This window comes from Ursus arctos, unplaced genomic scaffold (genome assembly GCF_023065955.2).
Source record: "Ursus arctos isolate Adak ecotype North America unplaced genomic scaffold, UrsArc2.0 scaffold_25, whole genome shotgun sequence".
NCBI lineage: Eukaryota > Metazoa > Chordata > Mammalia > Carnivora > Ursidae > Ursus > Ursus arctos.
Genome location: NW_026622930.1, coordinates 26,872,904 through 26,892,955, shown reverse-complemented (window position 1 = coordinate 26,892,955; position 20,052 = coordinate 26,872,904). Strand labels below are relative to the sequence as shown.

The 20,052-nt window shown below is 43.0% G+C and overlaps 1 protein-coding gene across 19 annotated transcripts in view; it reads right to left on the bottom strand.

Annotated features, from left to right (window-relative positions):
* Positions 1 to 1,482: 1,482 nt before the first annotated feature.
* The window catches only part of ENTPD5 (ectonucleoside triphosphate diphosphohydrolase 5 (inactive)), a 48,527-nt gene continuing 29,957 nt past the window's right edge, over positions 1,483 to 20,052 (bottom strand). For 13 of the 19 annotated variants that reach the window (XM_057318491.1, XM_057318493.1, XM_048220134.2 and 10 more), the window contains 10 exons: positions 15,940 to 16,015; positions 15,638 to 15,673; positions 15,229 to 15,317; positions 14,838 to 14,917; positions 13,907 to 13,968; positions 12,569 to 12,670; positions 11,697 to 11,837; positions 10,946 to 11,002; positions 7,533 to 7,648; positions 1,483 to 4,996 (listed from right to left, as the gene is read on the bottom strand). In XM_057318491.1, the coding sequence (XP_057174474.1) occupies positions 4,910 to 4,996; positions 7,533 to 7,648; positions 10,946 to 11,002; positions 11,697 to 11,837; positions 12,569 to 12,670; positions 13,907 to 13,968; positions 14,838 to 14,917; positions 15,229 to 15,317; positions 15,638 to 15,673; positions 15,940 to 16,015 (846 nt within the window). In that variant the 3' untranslated portion in view covers positions 1,483 to 4,909. The remainder of the gene's footprint in view (positions 4,997 to 7,532; positions 7,649 to 10,945; positions 11,003 to 11,696; positions 11,838 to 12,568; positions 12,671 to 13,906; positions 13,969 to 14,837; positions 14,918 to 15,228; positions 15,318 to 15,637; positions 15,674 to 15,939; positions 16,016 to 20,052) is intronic. The other 6 variants (XM_057318500.1, XM_057318496.1, XM_057318497.1 and 3 more) reach the window with 1 other exon arrangement.

Below are 20,052 nucleotides of genomic sequence, written 5' to 3'. Positions count from 1 at the left end.
CAAACTTTCCAGGAAGATTTAATACCTATCAAACTCTTCCAAAAGAGGAGGAATAGCTTCCAAATGCATTTTACGAGGCCATCATTACTCTAATAACCAAAACCGGGCAAAGACACCACAAAAAAAATTATAGGCCAATATCCTGATGAACAGATGCGAAAGTCCTCCACAAAATATTAGCAAATCCAATTAATGATACATTAAAAAGGATCATACACCATAATCAAGTTATTCCAGGGATGCAAAGATAGTTCAACATATGGAAATCTGTCAATAAGATACGTTAACAGAAGGAAAGAGAAGTCATTTTATCATCTCAATAGATGTAGAAAAAGCATCTGACAAAATAATACCCATTTGTGCTGAAAATTCTCAACAAAGTGGGTACATTAGGGAATGGGGAACGTACCTTAACACAATAAAGGCCATACGTGACAATCCTATAGCTGACATACTCAACGGTGCAAAACTGAAAGCCTTTCGTTTAAGAACAGGAACAAAACAAGAATGCTCATTCTTGCCTCTTTCATTCAGTAGTACTGGAAATCCCAGTTACAGAAATTTGGCAAGAAAGAGAAATAAAAAGCAGCCAAATCAGGAAGAAGTAAAACTCACTATTTGCAGATAACATACTATATATAGAAAACCTTAAAGACCGCATTAAAAAGTGTTAGAACTAAAAAATTCAGTAAAGTTATAGGATATAAAATTAATACACAGAAATTGGTGGTGTTTCTAAACACTAAGAACAAAGCCTCAGAAGTTAAGAAAACAAACCCATTAAAAAAAAAAAACACTTCCAATTGCATCAAAAAGAATAAAATACCTATGAATAACTTTAATCAAGGAGGTGAGAGAGCTGGACATTTAAACTACAAGACACTGATGAAAGGGACCGAAGACGCAAATCAATGGAAAGCTATTCTGTGCTTACGGACTGGAAGAATTAATATTATTAAAAACTCCACACTACCCAAAGCAATCTCCAGATTCCGTGCAGTAGTTCTTAAAATTCCAACAGCATCTTCACAGAACTAGAACACGTAATTCTAAAATTTGTATGGCTCCACAAAAGATCCCAAACCGCCGAAGCAGTCTTGAGAAAGAGCAAAGCGGGAGCTACCATGCCCCCTAATTTCAAACTAGACTACAAAGCTGTAGTCATCCCAACAGTGTGGTACGGGTACCAAAACCAACACAGATCAAACGGAACAGAACCGAGAGTCCAGGAATCAACCCACACATACCTGGGCAAGTCATCTACCACGAAGAAGCCGAAGAACACATGGAATGGAGAAAATCAGTTTCACTTATGTGGGGAACCTCAACAAAAGGACAAACAAAAGTAAAGAAACCTCACAGAAGACACACGAGCGGTTACCGGCAGCGGAGGTCAACCGCACGGCGACGAGATCCGTGGTGCACGATCCCTTTGTAGCGTAGACGCGTGTTGATTATAAAGCTGGACACCAGAAACTTAGATAATAAAAAAATTTACGTAATTCTTTTTAATGCTGGTCATAAATTTACACAATTGCTTTCTAATGAAGATAAAAATTAAAAATACCCAATTCATGCATTTTTGTTAGAACTGCTGTTTTAAAATTCCTAACAATGCGAGTGAAACATAAATTAACCTTTGTTAAAGGTGCACATGGACTTTCTGAAAAAAAAAAAAAAAATCTCATTAATGTTATTTCCTTATCACAGCACCAGGTTTCAATTTTATTTATGGTTTCTCTCTGGGACACCATTGTCTGTTCAGTCATAAAACAATAAATAACTTAATTGCACAGGTCTGACAAAAGGAACCAGGGCAAAAAGGAAATTCAACTAGCAGCAGAATCTGTTCATGTTTGGTTGCAGACTGGTGGCTGACTTGTGGGGAAGGGGTGTCTTGCTTTGGGTTTTTGGAAAACCTCACTTCATAGTACCAGAGAATCCTTTTAAAGGGACCCATGCATCCACTGGATTTGTACACTGTGAAAAATATCTTGCCCAGAAGTCTGATTTGAAGATGAAATGAGAAGAAACAGTCTGCTGTTGAACCAAACTAAGCTATTCTTAGAATAATTTTTGAAGGAACGAGAAATTTGTTACCACAGGGGAAGCTTTACAGGCAATGCAGAAAATTTTTAAGATACTAAAAAAGTGACAGTCACGAACCTTCCTGGAATCTCAGGAAAAATGTGCCCAGAACGGAAAATGACAGTTACCGTGACAAGCTGTGTGAATACTGGCAGAGTCCAGAAAGGGCACCGTAGGGAAAAAAGGTCATCTTTAACAAAAAATGGAAAGGTAGCCCACCCAGGTAAGGAGAACATGGACTCCAAAAGTATGCAAACCAAATCAGGCAAGACAGGAAGAATTTTAAGGCACACCTTGCAAGGACCTCCATGACCCACAGAGGGTGTTCTTCATACGATGGTGATGGTAACAGACACAGAACGTCCCTCTGTGCCAGGCCATGTCCTCAGTGTTAGAAACACATTTACAGAAAGGAAACAACCAGCAATATTAGATTCTGTAGGACCCCTTAATAAGAGGCCCAAAAGGTACCCTAAGGGGCAGTAAGGACAATTATAGAAAAATTGTTTTTTCTAAGAAATAAAACTTCCCACTCCAAATTGCTCCTAAAATGGATAAAATAATTCTCTAGATGTTCTCATCAAGATAATCAGACTATATGTGGATACGCTTCTGGAATTATACTGCATCTACCCAAGATTTCTGAAGGTACCCAGGATGATCAAAGGAATTGGCTGAACAATACCTGGCCCCTGTTCAGAAGCTTCAGAGACAAGCTGTTCTGGTAAAGACCATGGACTCTTAGCTCTCTGGGCCCATCAAGCTGGACGAGTCTAGTGAACACAGCTTACCTCTTGGGAAAACAACTTGGTTTCTACTAGAGGAAATGGTCTCTCTCCCTAATCATAGGGAACAACATTTAGTGTATGATGACTGGTTCTAATATCCTACTTTTCTGGACAAAGATGGGTCTCGAAGCCATATGGTATGTTAAGGAAGAGATCATAAAGGACTTCGGAGTTTTCTCAAAAGACTGAAAGGCTGTGGAAGGAGGGATTAGAGCAGAACCAAGACCACTGAGAAGATAGGTAATTTCAGCTCAAGATAAAGGGGATTTTTTTTTTTTTTTTAACATCAGTGCAGTCCCAAAATGGAGTGAGCTGTCTGAACACAGGCCAAACAGAAGCTGAATGATAACCAGTTAGACATGTTAAGGGGATTCTGCAATGGGCAGAAGATTGGGTTTGATCTTTGGCTGTTTCTAATCTTAAAGATTCTATTATTTCATTAGGTAGCATTTTTTGAGAAAGACAACAGGTGTAAAGGTGACCTCAGTATAATAAGAGTCGGAATAATCTGAAGAAAGTCCACATTGTATTAAAAAACAACTAAAATTTGGGTGATGAGGATACAGAAATGAGCCTAGTTACTTGCACATCCCAGATGTCAAATACTGACTCAATGGAATGACTAAAAAATAAGGTTCCCCGGGAGCCAGCGTGAGGGCCAGGTGTAGTAACATCTTTTTTGAAGGATCTGCAAGAGTCTATTGTGAAGGGTACAAGTTTGAGGAGATCTAAACTGTGCTGGAAAGAAGCTGGAGGCAAGGAGCCAAGGCAAAAGAGCCAGACTGTAGAAAGATCTTTCAAGTCCAAGAGCACTCGAGTGGGTAGACAAGCAGCAGAGAATGGTCATGTAAAAAAAAAATACAAGATAATGAATTTTAGGGGAAATAATTCACAAAATCAAGAGCTCTGAGCACTCAAACTCAGAAAGAGAATCCACTGTACTGATGTGGGCCCAAATGCCCAACCAAATCGAATGTTAGGTACCGCCAAGAAGGATCTCCGAAATTGTGGAACTAGGCAAATAATTTATAGGAAATCAGCTAAAATGATCAGGGCCAGGGCAGGAAGAGACACTGCTATAAGAGAGTAAAAGAGCAAACCGAAAGGAGCTGTGACCAAAATCTAGAGGCCAGGGTAGATGTATTTCTTAGAAATACAAAGAAAACATGTTTAGGGTGAGAAATTAAACACATTAGCCTGCGAGGAGGTACGGGCACTGAATACACACATTCCCGTAATGTTGGATATGTTAATCCCAGGGTTGTCTGATTAGAAGTTGATTAAAGAAGGTGGTCCCTTCAAGGGAGCCGCACCCTCCCAAACCTCGTCCCTCCAGACTGGCTGGCCTCCATTTGTAAGCTGGGGTTGCTCTCCATCTCGCCAAGATGTCGGATGGCTCTCGGCTGGCTGACTGGAACTGGCACAAAGCAGGATCATATAATTTCAGACACGTTACCTCCCCCCCCCGCCCTTGAGTTACACATGAAAAGCAAAACCAGGTATTTTTTCTTTCTCTTTTTTAGGGGAGGTGGGCGGAAATAAGGGTGGCACATATGTGTAGGGAGGAGAAAAATAATGGTGTTGACAGCTCATGGGATTGCCATCAGTGGGCTTAGTTTAACGTGTAAGAGGAGAATGAGTATGTTCCAAGGAATGAGGCACTCAAAGGGCTGAAACGAGATTTTTTCTTTGGTTCCCAGGGACCTGTCCCCGGGCTCTCCAAGGTTAAGTTCCAAAGCTATTCCTTTTGGCTCTGTGACACACGAAGAATCTCGAAGATGTAGATTCTGGTGCCAGCTATGCAAGCAGAGTGGTTAGGCCAACAGTTCACATTTGATGTATAAAATTAATTAGACCCAAACCTCTAGACTCAAGGGCAAGACCTGTGTCCAAAAGCCCCTTCTACCTGATGAATCCAGCGGCTGGGCTTCAGTCCAGGCTCTCCTTAGACTAGCTCAGAACATGACTGAGTCCTTTCTCCTACTTTTAAAAAGGGTGTTGGAGAATGCGATCCTCAGGAGAAGGGCTTGGCCTCAGTGGGAGATGCCCAGAGACTGCAGCAGGTGAAAGGTGGCCCCCAAGGCCCAGCCTGTCTCTATGTTGTTCACTTTCTTTGAGAGCTGTTGAGGAGAAAAAAAAAAAAGCTCACATTTTCATCAGTTTTCAACTCTAGCAAGCATGACACAGGCAGAGAGTATCTACAAAGATCCCCCACATGGCCAAACCTAGGTAAAATCTGGTGTAGCCAGTCTTGGGAGGCTTCCCACTACCCGCTCTGTGACAGTTTCCCTCCTGCCACGGCTTACACCTGCCAATCTGATCTCTCAACCTCCTGGCCCAGGCGGTGGTCTCACCGAGGCCTTCTAGACAGAGAGGCTTCTGAATTCTTTCCCTAATCCTGGAACTAAATACACGAGGAATTGGGAATAGATGCAGGGGTAGGAAGGGACATACTGAACTTCTCAATTCATACTTTGTAAACAACTGAAACTTCTTAAGTACTAATTAGTAACCAGTCAAGGCATTTAAGGCCTTCCAGCCAGGCTGTGCCTCAATTAGTTCAGAGACCGCGGGCAGGTGTTCAGACCTGATTTCCTCCACTACATAACAAGAGGATCAGATTAGTATGTATCAAATTATTTTCTTTAGAATCTTAGGAGTTCTTGGAAGTGCTTCAAAGGAGAAAGGGAGGCCAAATGCTAAAGGAGTTCCAGGCTCCCTTCCTCTGCTTCCACCAGACAGCTCCACTTTGATCAGCTTTACCGGCGTTCTGTGTAAGCTTCTGAGGAGCACTGACGACACCACACACAGATGAGTTTGGAAACCAGTGGACTGGACTGTCTTTCTTTCTAGGACTAATTTCTTATGATACAATACTTCTGTGTTGAGCTGATGAAATCTACACTAGGCACTGTGCCCAAAACTGGGAAGAATGGCATGTGAACCCTCACTTTGAGATTCAGTCTGCGACACGTGAGTCAAATTGGGAGTGGCCTCCACCAAAGGCTCCTCTGCCCTCAGGACCGGGCTGACAGCCCAAGGGCAAAGAAGCTGAAGTGAAGCGACCTCTGGGCCAGGGAACTGCCTGTCACTGAAGTTAATTCTGCTACCATTAAAATAATAAAGACTCAAAGGATGCCAGCACTGGAAAGGGCAGAAAACGGTTTTTAATGACGTGGTTATTGTCGATCCTTAAGTAGAGGAAGTTACCTTTGTATGTATTAAGGACTGAGGATGACCTTTCTCATCCACAATCTATCGCCAACTGGTGTGAAATGCCCACACTAATACCACCAATATTAACGACTGACTTTGTGCCAGGCATTGTCTCAATTTTCCTAACAGCCCTATGAAATAGGTACTCGAAAGATCCCTAAGTTTGGACCAGAAACTAAAAGCTAGAGAGGGGAAGTAAATCGTCTAAGGTTACGGAGCTGGTGAGCTTGCAGACTCAGGGTGCGAACCCAGGTTTGATGGACAGGGCAGCCGTTCTGTAAATACTGTGTGATACTGACTCTACGGGCAAGTAATTCTTTGTGAAGCACCTTAAATGCCGATGTTCTTGTCAGACACGAAGCGTTAAATCCAAATACCTTAGTGCAAAGTTTATAAGTTTATAAAATCTGTGCAACACAAGAAATGGGGCCATGTGATCTCATCTGGAACTGGGGAAACAGGAAGGGCAGTGGCACAAGCAAGAACACTTCGAAAGCAAAGTACAGTCTACCCACCTGGCCCCAGAGTTCAAAGCCGCCTGTGCCTGCCTGTATTTCTGTCACATCTCCTCTAATAGACTAACTGCTATCTGAGGACAAGATTTTATCTTACTCATCTTTGTAACCATAATGTACGGTTCTGGGATGGATGAAACATAAAAGCTGGGTTTAGGACAGATAAATAACTTCCTACAGATAAACTGGAGCCTGCACGTGCTGAAACAGATGGATGAACTGGAAGAAGAGGGACCCGAGATTCAGGAGACACTGATACGAGGCACATAGAAAATACGTAAGACGTACTACATATACGCAAGGCATTCAACACTAATGAGAACTTGAATAAGCCACTCGCTGGTGATGCCCTTTTGTCCTCTGCCAAATAAAACCATCTAATGGGCTGATGAGTGAGTGAGTGCCACCAGCCAGTGTACCTGCCCCGTGCCTCTCCAAACGGAGCAAATTTGTGTGATGGCCGCAGGCACCTTCTGTCCCTGCGCCCCCTTGATCAGCTCTAGTACTTACAACCATACTATCAGCGGCACAGGGAGAGAGAAGCAGGACATATGAACACAGGATTTAAGAACTATGGAGCTTCCCACCTGCCTGCACCCTATCCTGTGGGTTCACCTAGCCCATTTCTTGCCCTTTGCTTCTTGCCCTGAGTTTTGAACTTGCTTTAATAAACCATGTGACTTGGGCACCTTAATTTGGGATGCAAGCCTTTCTGCTCTGTGACCCCTGGGATAGCCTGCCTGGGAATTACTTAGAAGCTACCATTGCACCGAGCTCATTTCCCACATTCGTGGTGTCTTGCACAGTGCCTTGCCCACAGCCCTAATGAAAACCCCTCACAATTCCACCTGCAGCCACTCTGATTACCACACAAGTGCTTTTCCTAACTGCCAAAAAAGTGGACTGTTCTGTGATTCTCTCTTACCTGTAAGACAGTACTGTCTGCAAAGCCGAAGCCATCCTTCAACAGGGCTGTGATGTAACTGAGATCCATGCACAGGAAAGGGCTGCCTGAGGTGAACTTTTCCAAGTTATCGCACACTGAAAGGGAGAGTGAAGAGTGCAATTCAAGTTTGCAGCCAACTGGCAGGTGTACAATTTTTCTAAATATAGACTTAGGATAAGCAAAGCAGAATTCTCCATGTGGTTGATGCCTGAGAGTTGTGAAGACTAGAACTGTGTGCGCTGACAGCCCCCGCAAGACCACAGCCTCTTGCACATTTCGGATGTCCCATGTCACCCTCTCAAATGGACCTGGGATCCTAGTTTATTTGCTAAATTTCTATAACCTATTGTTGGGGCTTAATTCAACTAAGTCCCTATGTATTATTAATGCTGAGACCCGGAAGACAGGGAAATACCAGTTAGCCCCACTTTGGGGCCAATGGATAAGGTCATTTATCTGTATTTCCATGGACTCTCTCCAGCAAGCCTCTGTGGCTACTTCCCATATATTGTGGTGCTCAGTGTTTCATTAACACTGATAACACTATTTCAATCTTTTTTTTAAAAAAAGGAAGGACACCATACATAAAAATAAACTCAAAACAGATTAAATACCTAAATGTGAGACCTGAAACTATAAAACTCCTAAAAGAAAATAGGCAGTAATCTCTTGGACATCGGCCTTAGCAACATATTTATGGACAGATCTCCCCAGGCAAGGGAAACAAAAGCAAAAATAAACTACTGGGACTACATCAAGATTAAAAGCTTTTGTACAACAAAGGAAACCACCAACAAAAACAAAAGGGCAACCTACTGAATGGGAAGAGATGTTTGCAAATGGTATGTCCGGTAAGGGGTTGATATCCAAAATACAGAAAGAACTTCTACAACTCAACACCAAAGAAAAAACAATTCTATTCAAAAAATGGGCGAAGGCACTACATTTATGGTAACTTATCACAGCAACAGAAAACCGACACAACTTATTTTTCTTTTTCTTTAGTGACGATCTAATATTTAGACATTAATTTTTTTTTTTTAAAAGGCTTCCTGTGTTTTTTTTTTTTTTTTTTAAGATTTTATTTATTTATTTGACAGAGATAGAGACAGCCAGCGAGAGAGGGAACACAAGCAGGGGGAGTGGGAGAGGAAGAAGCAGGCTCATAGCGGAGGAGCCTGATGTGGGGCTCGATCCCATAACGCCAGGATCACGCCCTGAGCCCAAGGCAGACGCTTAACCGCTATGCCACCCAGGCGCCCCTAGACATTAATTTTTTATATAAAATGTTAATCACTTTTAGGACCATTTTATATGCTAGTGTTAGCTTCACCGATTTTATATGCTGCAAATAATGTCTCCAAGTTTATTATTCCACCCACAAACTTCACAGACAATGTCGTTTCCCATATACAAGTTTTATTTTTGTCAACCATCAACCTCTACCATCATTTTTAATGCATTCTCAATCTTGAAACTTGCCTAAAGAATAATCTAATTTTAGGGACGACTGGGTGGCTCAGTCAGTTAAGCATCTGCCTTCGGCTCAGGTCATGATCCCGGGGTCCTGGGATCGAGCCCCACATCAGGCTCCTTGCTCAGTGGAGAGAGTCTGCTTCTGCCTCTGCCTGCAGCTTCCCCTGCTTGTGCTCTCCCCCCACCCCCCCAAGTCTCTCTCTCAAATAAATCTTTTTTTTTGAAGTGAAGTGGAAGTTTATTAAGTGAAGGTGAGAACATAAAGGAAAGAAAAAAACTCTCTAGAGTGAAAGGAGTCCCGAAAGGACTCCCAAATAAAACCTTAAAAAAAAAAATCTAATTTTAAACACATGTATTCATACTTCCATATATTAATTTTCAAATGCTGAAAATTTGTTTTAGAGGCACCTGGGTGGCTCAGTCAGTGAGGCATCCAACTCTTGATTTCAGCTCAGGTCATGATCTCAGGGTTGTGAGACAGGGCCCTACATTGGGCTCTGCACTGGGCATGGAGCCTCCTTAAGATCCTCTCTCTCCCTCTTCCTGTGCCCCTCCCTCCACTCCCCCTCCCTCCCTAAAAAATAATAAAAAAAATAAGATTTATGTTTTAATATTTCATGCAATATGTGAATTGTACAAAAAAGTATAATTTGCTTATATTATCCACTGCAGGAAATAAATCTTTACTAAAGTGTTTGGGGAAAAAATGGGCAAAGGACCTTAACAGACATTTTTCCAAGGAAAACATACAGTGGCCAACAGACACATGAAAAGATACTCAACATCATTCATCATCAGGGGAATGAGAATCAAAACCACCATAAGGTATCACCTCCCACCAGAGTGTCTAATATCAAAAAGAAAAGAAACAACAAGTGTTGGTAAGGATGTGGAGTAAAGGGAACCCCATGCAAATTGGTGCAGAAACTGTAGATAACAGTATGAAGGTTCCTCAAAAAATTAAAAATAGAAATACGATATGATCCCATAATTCTACTACTGCCTATTTACCCCAAGAAAATGAAAACACTAATTGAAAAACATAGAAGCACCCCTGTGTTTATTTATAATAGCCAAATTATGGAAGCAGCCCAAGTGTCCACTGATAGACGAATGGATAAAGAAGACGTGATGTGCGCGGGTATATACCATGTATGCATACACACCCCCCACATCTTCTTCTATATATATGTGTATACATAATACACACACGCAGGAATACTACTTAGCCATAAAAAAGAATGGTATCTTGTCACTTGTTATGATGTGGATGGATCTAGAAGGTGTGAAGTTCAGTATATCAGAGAGGCAACTACCATGTGATTTCACGTATACGTGGAACCCCCCCCCCAAAAAAAAACAAAACAAATGAACAAAGAAAAAACCAGACTCTTAAATAGAACAACTGATGGTTGCCAGAGAGGAGACGGGTAGGCGGATGGGAAAAATAGGTGAAGGAGATTAAGACGTACGAACTCCCAGCTCTAAGATGAGTAAGTCACAGAGATGAAAAGTACACCATAGGGACTAGTCGGTGATACTGTAATAATGTTTATGGAGACAGACAGTGGCCATAGTATCTTGGTGAACACTGGGTATGTATAGAATAGTCGAATCTCTACGTTGTGCACCTGAAACTGATAGACCACTGTATGTCAATTATACTTCAATAATAGAAAAAAAAAGGAAGAAAGAAAGAAATGTAGAAAGAAGAAAGGTTTTCACCATCTCCCCAAAGCCTTCTGTATCCCATGGATTTCTGTGTCACTTAATGCTTTTAATTCTGGGCAAACACAGAAAACCAGCCTTCTGAGCGGCTTTCCGCTGACTGCGGTGGTTTGCGCCACTTTCAGGTCACCGGCGTCGGTAGGCACAGCCGCACGGACTCACCTTCACGGGCCTCCACTGGCACTTACCTTCCCTTGCTTTTCTTTCAAAATCTTCAACTTTTAAAACACCCCCCGTTTCATAATCTACAACGAAACAGTAGCTAATGTCAAAAAGCCTTCAAGGAAACAAGGAAATTCAACCTACTGATAGTTATTATAATGAAAAACCAGAAGTAAAACTTCTAACATTACAGAATGGGCTAAACAAACGTGACACAGCCATCAGATATAATCTAGGTAGTCTATTTTACTAATAACTATTCTATGTATATTTAACCACAATAAAAAAACTGACCAGTAAAAAAACAGAATATTAACTCATATCTCAGGCCATCACAGATCACATACATACATTCGCAGAGCTAACAAAAAGCATTACTACTGTGATAAGGAAGTAAAAGTTATCAATGGGGAGGAAGAAATTTCTTGGGGTAATGGACATATTATTTTGAATTCGGTGATGGCTTAATGGGTATACACCTATGTCAAAACTAAGTAAATTGTACACTTTATTCATATTTTATTTTATATTATACTTCAATAAAAATTTAAAAAATACAGACTTCATATGTATCTGTTTATGCCACTTTCTAGCAAAAGATTCTAAATCATGTTCACCCTTCCACTGCAGCAACTAATGTCATTCAGCAGCCAGCACGGGAGAAGAGTAGTGCGACCACTTATGACAAAGCATTTCAAATGCTCCTTTTCTCCCTTCCCCGTCCCAGGACAGCTCTGCCCAGTTTCCTCCCCGGGCTGATACCTGGAATAAACCTACCAATCATGTCCGTGTCAGCAGCACGATCATAATAGTAAGAGAAAGCATAGAAGGAACTCTTCCGGACCTCGTCGGGCTGGTGAAGTTTCCCTTGGACCACGCGCAGCACCTCAGCGTAGCAGGGCTCGAAGCCCACCTCCCCTGCCAGGGCACGGGTGAGAAAAATGTGAGCTCGCTGAGGTAAGCTGCCGATGCCAACAAAGAAACAGCAGGAGGGTCAAGGCAAGCAGAAAGCTGAGGCTCAGGCCAAAGGGCTGACGCAGATGAACAAACTTCCACAGCCCTGTCGCTCTGGAGGAAAGGCACCGGCTTCCCCATGGCAGCCTCCCTCACTAACCTGTGTTCACCAAAAACAGTCATATCCAACCTCAAGCTGCTGCCTAGCCTATGTCCCATGGTATTTATAAGAAGCACCCAGAAGTCTCACCACTTCCTTCACTGGAAACATTGAGATTTTTCCTTGATTTTAAGGTCTTTGCTTTTTATAATGCCTAAGATGAATTATTCTTTCTAATGTCTCAGTTTTAAATGTTACTATAATCTAAAAAGCTAAACATTAACTGAACCTAGAGTTTTTAGATAGAGTTGCTCCTTGCGGAGGGCAGACACCCTTAAAGCATTAGACCCAGGTTAAGAACAGGTTTCTAATGGACCCATACACACCACACAACACTTAGGCAGGGAAAGAGCAGGACAGAGGAATAGTTGCCTTGTTCACTGTCATTTCACATTATTCCTTTACGCATACCAAGATCTACTTGGAATGAGTCCCTGCAAAAGACAAGCTTCTCTTGAGTTGGTGCTTTTCCCAGGGAACTTTTCCAGACTTCTATTGTAAAGGTAATTTCAACCCGTGAAAAAACATCACTTGCCTTCTTTGTTGCCACCATACTGGTACTTCACACCCCCAAAGATCCACTCCGCTTCCAACCATCTCGGTAGACAGGCACTTCGGAAAGTGTGTCCATCAATCCCTGAAAGAAGCCAGACCACAGAGTAAGAGGCAAGGATGTGAGAGAGGGCGTGCGAGAGAGAGAGAGACACACGCATGCATACACACACGCACGCACACACGCACGCAAGCAAGAAGCCAGTCAAGTTGAAAGGAATTACCAAAAAGTAGGTAGTTCCATGACTTCATCCTACAACAGGAATTCTTTTTTATTTTTTTTTTTAGATCATTTATTTATTTATTTATTTGACAGAAAGAGAGAGAGACAGCCAGTGAGAGAGGGAACACAGCAGGGGGAGTGGGAGAGGAAGAAGCAGGCTCCCAGCGGAGGAGCCTGATGTGGGGCTCGATCCCAGAACCCCGGGATCACGCCCTGAGCCGAAGGCAGACGCCCAACGACTGAGCCACCCAGGCGCCCCATACAACAGGAATTCTTATCTCAGGGTTCACAGATGGGCTCTGTGGGGTTGGAGAACCTCTGAAACTACAGATAAATTTTTGTGCATCTGTGCATTTGGCAGAGGGGTCCGTGGCTTTCATCACATCTCAAAGAAACCCAAAACCTACAACGGAATAAGTTCTCTCCTGCCTAAAAAAAAGGGAAAAAATACTGTTCTACTTTTCTCACTGGCTGTTGCGAGGCTTAAATGAAATACATTTAAAGATGTTCTGTAAACTCTTAAATGCTATACAATCATCATCACAAGAAGAGTTTACTGTGAGCCAGGCACAAAGTGTATTAAATGCAAAATCTCATATAAGGTAAGGAAAGGGGCACAGAAAGGCTACCTAACTTGCCCCGAATCACAAAGCGGGACTGAACCCAGGCCTGACCCCAAAAGCTGAGCTCTGAACTGCTCTACCGCCTTTGAAGAGATGAATGAAGTTGCTCAGTCACTGCACCTTGCAAGCGGACTGATGCTGCTTCCTGCACCTCCCACGGACAACTAAGGGCTTCAGCAAACTTCTGCCCAATTCACTCTTGGAGCTTTGAATTTCTGCACAATGCAGCCTCCTGGTCACAGGTGTTCCTCCTATATATAGACTTCTTTCTAGAAATGGCTAATAATGTATACCGAAACAATGGAACCGACAGAGGAGAAAAAGAATTTGCTGTTATCGTATCCATTATACAACACATGCTTCCTAAATCAGCATAACCCTTTCTTCCACAGAATCACTGTCAAGGAAGGGAAAAGCAGCTGAGTATTGGTGTCACTCTCACCGTACCCCACCCAGCACAGGTACCCAGACGAACCTTCTGTTTCCAGGGCTCCCAGGGTTGCTAGTCTTGCAGCTTTCAATCCAAATCCCAAGTAACTGTAAAATACAGGATTGACTAATTTCATGCTGGTCCTGAAGTTCTCCAGCCTAAAACTATCTCTTTCAAATGCACTAGGGTTTCTCTGTCTCCCTCTGGAGGGAGGAAAACCTTGTTCTCTGTGACCTCTTCATCTTGTGTGGACAAGTGGTAATTTCTGCACCGTTCAGATCAAGGCCATCCAGAACTTTCCATGCCTATGATTTAAAGGCCAGAGACAGTGACACTTCCTAGGGTCCCACCTTGGGAACCATACCCAGAAAAGCTCTCATTACTTTAGCTTCCAGCCCCACTGTGATCTAATCCAAGGACGGATTCTGAATATCTGAAAGCAAACTCAAAAGAGTTGGCAGAGATCTCTGGCTGAAGACTCTCCAAGTGTCCTCTCTCTAGAGAAAACTTTTTAAGTTTGTTTGTTTGTTTATTTATTTATTTGGGGAAGAAAGAGAGATGGGGGGAGAGAGAGGGGGCGAGAGAGAGAGAGAGAGAGAACGAGTGGGCAGGAGCAATAGAGGGAGAGGAAGAACCAGACTTCCTGCTGAGCAGGGAGCCTGCTTGGGACTCGATCCCAGGACCCTGAGATCATGCGCTGAGCAAAGGCAGATGCTTAACCGACTGAGCCACCCAGGCACCCCACTCTAGAGAAAACTTTTGACTCTTTAAGTTCTATACTTTTGAGGCCAAGAATGGAAAAACTCTTGGGTCCTTAGGCTTCGGTAAATGGCTCTGGTTTCAGTTACCAGACCTCTGGGGGTTGGCAGAGACTTTTGTAAGGCTAGTAAGATACAATAACAGATGTGAAAATGCTTTGAAAAGTTAGGAGAATCATATAACATGAAATATTATTCCTCCCTGTCCCCCTCCTCACCTGTGCGTATAGAGCTTATAAGTGCTGTTAAACATCTCAAATGAAGTGAGGTAGCCCCTAGGGGTTTGTTCCAGGGTTTTCTGCAAATCAGAAAAAGCAAAAAGACTATTCAGGATCTGCAATGGTCTGAAGGTGTTACCACCACCATCCCTGTCCCTCCCCCAGAAATCAGAGATGAAAGAGACAGACTAAGCTGCTGATCTCACAAGGCTGGAGGGACCAAAGGGACTCTGCACAGTGAGGGGGCAAGGGGAGGCATACCCAGTCATTAATGACTCCACTCAACCTATCTGTGGTGGAGCTGCCGTCCGCAAACGGAGCACCACGTTCGTAGCGCCATGATACGCCTGCCAAGTGGGCTGCTAACCAGGCCTTCGTGTAAATAACTCACCTCAAACTGGGGTAGGAACGTGATTTGGGTGGAGGCCCCCCCCAGGTCCAGGGTCCCCACAGTCTTCTGGCTGTGGCCATGCAGCTGACCTGTGAATGAGAGCCAGCTCTGAATACCTTCTGCTTCTGGGACAGCCCAACACTGCTGTCTGCAATCTCTCTCCTGCTCTGTTGTACCCTGCAGGTGTTCCGGAAGCACTCCACAGCTCCCTGGCTCCGAAGCCTGTACGCCAGTGCTGACCTACAAGGACTCTTGTGGCAGCCGAGGCCTTGAAGACAGCTTATAAGCATTAACTTACCTTTTCCTTTTTTTTTTTTTTTAAACACAATACAAGCAAAAAGGGATATTTACTCTTCGACCCCGTGTGAAACCCAGTTAACGCCTCAGAATAAACTTGAGGATGTATTACCTGTCAGAAAATTCACAGTAACCCAAGCTAAGATGCCTGAAAGAGAGAAGAAGAGCGATCACATCTCAGAGCATTTCCCCCATCTTCCTTAACCTCATTTCTGTTCTCTAAATGTTGTGTCTAAAACACACATTTTCCTTCTCCTTGTCCTTCCATTTCCTCTTAGCGCATTTCTCTTTGCTTGTTTCTCCTTATTTAGTTCCTTCTACTTCAGCACCCCATCCCTGTTTCCAGTTCTTTAAATCAAATCTTTTATTAATCCTGGCCCTCTCCCCCAGAACATGTATTAACACTTCTCCCACCTTCATAGGATCCGTCCATGATGCCAACACTGTCATCTGGTACCAGGAAAGGTGACTTCTTGAAGATTTCTCTTACCTAGAGAAAAAGGGAAAAAGCCTGGATTCCTTAAGGCAATAAAGAAGATTTCCGTATTTCGGCTCTATTTTATTAAGGCTTAGAAAACTACACTCTCCATTTCCCTGATGAACTTCTGGCAAAACATTCCTTTTCTGTAAAAACTAGAGAAGGAACTACACAAGCCATTACTGGTTTCTTGTAAAAACAAAAAACACAGGGATTCCTCTGACTTTAAAATAAATCTCAACCTATCGAAATTTATAGGTGAACTGAACCTAGGAAAGGGCATACAATTGACCCCTTCCAGCTCAAATCAGGATCCTGTAAATTTTTTTTAAACACCTTATTAATCCTGCCTGGGCACGAAGCAAGCTTAGGAGGACCCTTTCCCACTTCATTTCTTAGATGACAAGATAAACGGATGGTAGAGAAGAGTTGGGCCTGGGCAGCTCCTGAGGCGACAGAAACATTTCTTCTACTCTCGCACCAAATTCTTCAGGTCTTTGCCCCTGCTCATAAAGGGGGCTCATGTCCACAGGCTGGGGTACTCTGCTGTCAGCCCCTGTCAGATTCTGGCACATGGCTAAGTCCTCAAGAGTTCACAGAGACCCCAGATCTAGATTTATTTATCCTATTTCAGGAGATGGGAATGAACATCTCACACACACTTGACTCTCCATAAATATAGGTCAATGACATGGGTGTTATGTCTTATTTTTTTATATGATTATCACGAGGCAGGGGGAAGAACAAACAGGAATAGAAGGAACTCTGGTCTGCTGGCTGTTCTCATTCTTGATAGGATGAAATACTTCATGTGATGACCTCTGGACCCTGTTTCATCTAGGAAAAGCTAGTTTAGTGATCTATAAATAAGCTTTTAAAGAGATAGATAAGAGAACAGGAAAGAACACAGAGAGTTTCTGCTCTTGCCCTCTCCACTCTTCTCCCCTGTCCACAGTTTATTCTTATTACAGTGGCCAGAGTGGTGCTTCTTCTTTTTTTTTTTTTTAAGATTTTTATTTATTTTAGAGAGAGAGTGTGACCATGTGTTGGAGGGGAGGGGGAGAGAGAGACAATCTCAAGCTGACTCCCCACTGAGCACAGAGCCCAAAGCCAGCTCAACCCCACGACCCTGAGATCATGACCTGAGCCGTGAGGTTGGATGCCTAACCGACTGAGCCATCCAGGCGCCTGCCCCTTTTCTTACTTAGTTAAGTAGGCTCCACACCCAGCGAGGAGCCCAACGCAGGTCTTGAACTCACAACCCTGAGATCAAGACCTAAGAGTTGGACACCTAACCAACTGAGCCACCCAGGCACCCCCAGAGTGGTGCTTTTATTATTTTTATTTTTTATTTTTTTAAAAAAGATTTTATTTATTTATGTGACAGAGAGACAACCAGCGAGAGAGGGAACACAGCAGGGGAGTTGGAGAGGAAGAAGCAGGCTCCCAGCGGAGGAGCCCGATGTGGGACTCGATCCCGGAACGCCGGGATCATGCCCTGAGCCGGAGGCAGACGCTTAACGTCTGCGCTACCCAGGCGCCCCGGGAGTGGTGCTTTGAAAACAGATGTCAGATCCTGCCTCTCAGCCCAAGCCCCTCCAGTGATTTCCTTCTTAGAGAAAAAGCCAAAGTCTTTACACTTGCCTTTAAGGCCCTACATGATAAACCCCTCTCCTCTCTCTGACCTCATCTACTCCTCTTCCATCACTCATCCAGCCACACCGACCTCCTGGATGCTATTCTTTGAACATACCAAGCACACTCCATGCTTTAGGCCTTTGTACCTGCTATTTCTTTAGCGTGGAATATTCTTCCTAGAAATGTCTTATATAGCTTGCTTCTTCATTCCTCTCAGGTCTCTGATCAAATCCATCTCATCAATGAGGTCTTCCCTGGCCAACCTATTTAAAGCAGAACTCCGCATACCACCACCTGCATTCCCCAGCTGACTTCCCCTGCTTTTCTTTCTCCATGTCATCTACAGGACCTGACATACTCTGTAGTGAGTTGTTTCCTTTCTGTTCACTTGCAGCCAGAATGCGAGCTCTACCAGGACACAGACTGACTGTCACTTTTTGCTCTGTGTAGCACGGCGCCAGGGAACGTCACCAGTGCCCAGTACACAGTAAGCACTCATATGCTGAATAAATTAATGAATGAATGAGGAACCAGGATTCAGATTCTCATGCACACACGCTAGGCAGCTTGTCCTTGGACAGCCCTCTGTGCTGACAGTCCAAGGAAAATGGATTTTGAGCTCTGAATTAGCACACTTATATACAGAATCATTTTTTGCTGTGATTTTTTAAAAAGATTTTATTGATTTACTTGAGAGAGAACATGCACATGTGGGAAGGGGTTAAGGGGAAGGCAAAGGAGAGGCAAAGAATCTCGAGCAGCTGAGCACAGAGCCCACTCAGGGCTCGATCCTATGACCCCGAGATCATGACCTGAGCCAAAACCAAGAGTTGGACTCTCAACCCACTGAGCCACCCAGGTGCTCCAACTGTGATTTTTGTTATAATGGGATCCCACCTATGAATATTCTTCACAATATGGAATTTAAATCTTACTAGTTTACATGTTTTTTGCAAAATAAGTGTTCAGTAATGTTAAAAATTTTGAGTTTAAAAAAGCTTTCTACTTAAATTTTTTTTTGAAGATTTTATTTATTCATTTGACAGAGACAGAGAGAGAGAGCACACAAGCAGAGGGAGAGGCAGAGGGAGAGGGAGAAGCAGGCTCCCTGGTGAGCAGGGAGCCCGATGTGGGGCCCAATCCCAGGACCCTGAGATCATGACCTGGGCCGAAAGCAGCCATTGAATTGACTGAGCCACCCAGGCACCCCGCTACTTAAATTTTTTATCTGAACAGGAAGTTGAAATGGACATACAAATGGCCAACAGACACATGACAAGATGCTCAACAACGCTCGTCATCGAGGAAATGCAAATCAAAACTACAATGAGACAGCATCTTGTACCTGTCAAAATAGCTAAAATCAAAAACACAAGAAACAGTAAGTGTTGGGGAGGATGTTAAAAAAAGGGGGGGAACCCTCATGCACTGTTGGTAGGAATGCAAACTGGTGCAGCCACTGTGGAGACAGTAGGGGGTTCCCCATAAAGTTAAAAATAGAACTACCCTACAATCCAGTAATTGCACTATTGGGTATTTACCCCCCAAATACAAAAAACACTGATTCAAAGGGATACATACACCCCTATGTTTATTGCAGCATTGTCTACAATAGCCAAACTATGGAAGTAGCCCAAGTGTCCTTCGACAGATGAATGGATAAAGAAGATGTGGTACACATAAACGGGAACAAATGATGGAATATTACTCAGCCATAAAGAATGAAATCTTGCCATTTGCAACGTGGATGGAGTTGGAGAGTATAATGCTAAGCATAATAAGTCAGAGAAAGACATACCAAACGATCTCACTCCTATGTGGAATTTAAGAAATAAAACAAACCAACCAAGAGACAAACAAAAAAACAGACTCTTAACTACAGAGAACAAACTGATGGTTACCAGAGGGGAGGGGAGGGGGCATGGGTGAAACAGGTGACGGGGATTAAGAGTGCACTTATCATGGATGAGCACTGAGTAATGTTCAGAATTGCTGAATCACTATCTTGTACACCTGAAACTAGTATAACTCTGTATGTTAACTATACTGGGATTAAAATAAAAAATTTAATTAAAAAAACTTTAGGCTGAGAGAAAAAAAGTCCGACATAAAGAAAAAGACCATAAACTGTGTAATTACATTTATATGAAACGTAAGAACAAGTAAAATTAATCTACAATGGTAGAGAGCAGATCAGTGGTTGCCTGACTTCAGGGGAGGGGGAAACTGGCTGCAAAGGGGTACCAGGAACCTTCTGTATTTGTCAAAATTCATTTAACCATACACTTAAAATGTACACATTTTAACTTCTACCTCAGTAAAGTGAGCTCAACGTAATTTCTTTGCTTCTGCTTTAACAAGTTAGGAGAATCAAGAATATCACGGACAGAAAGTGCTTTAAACTTCTTTCG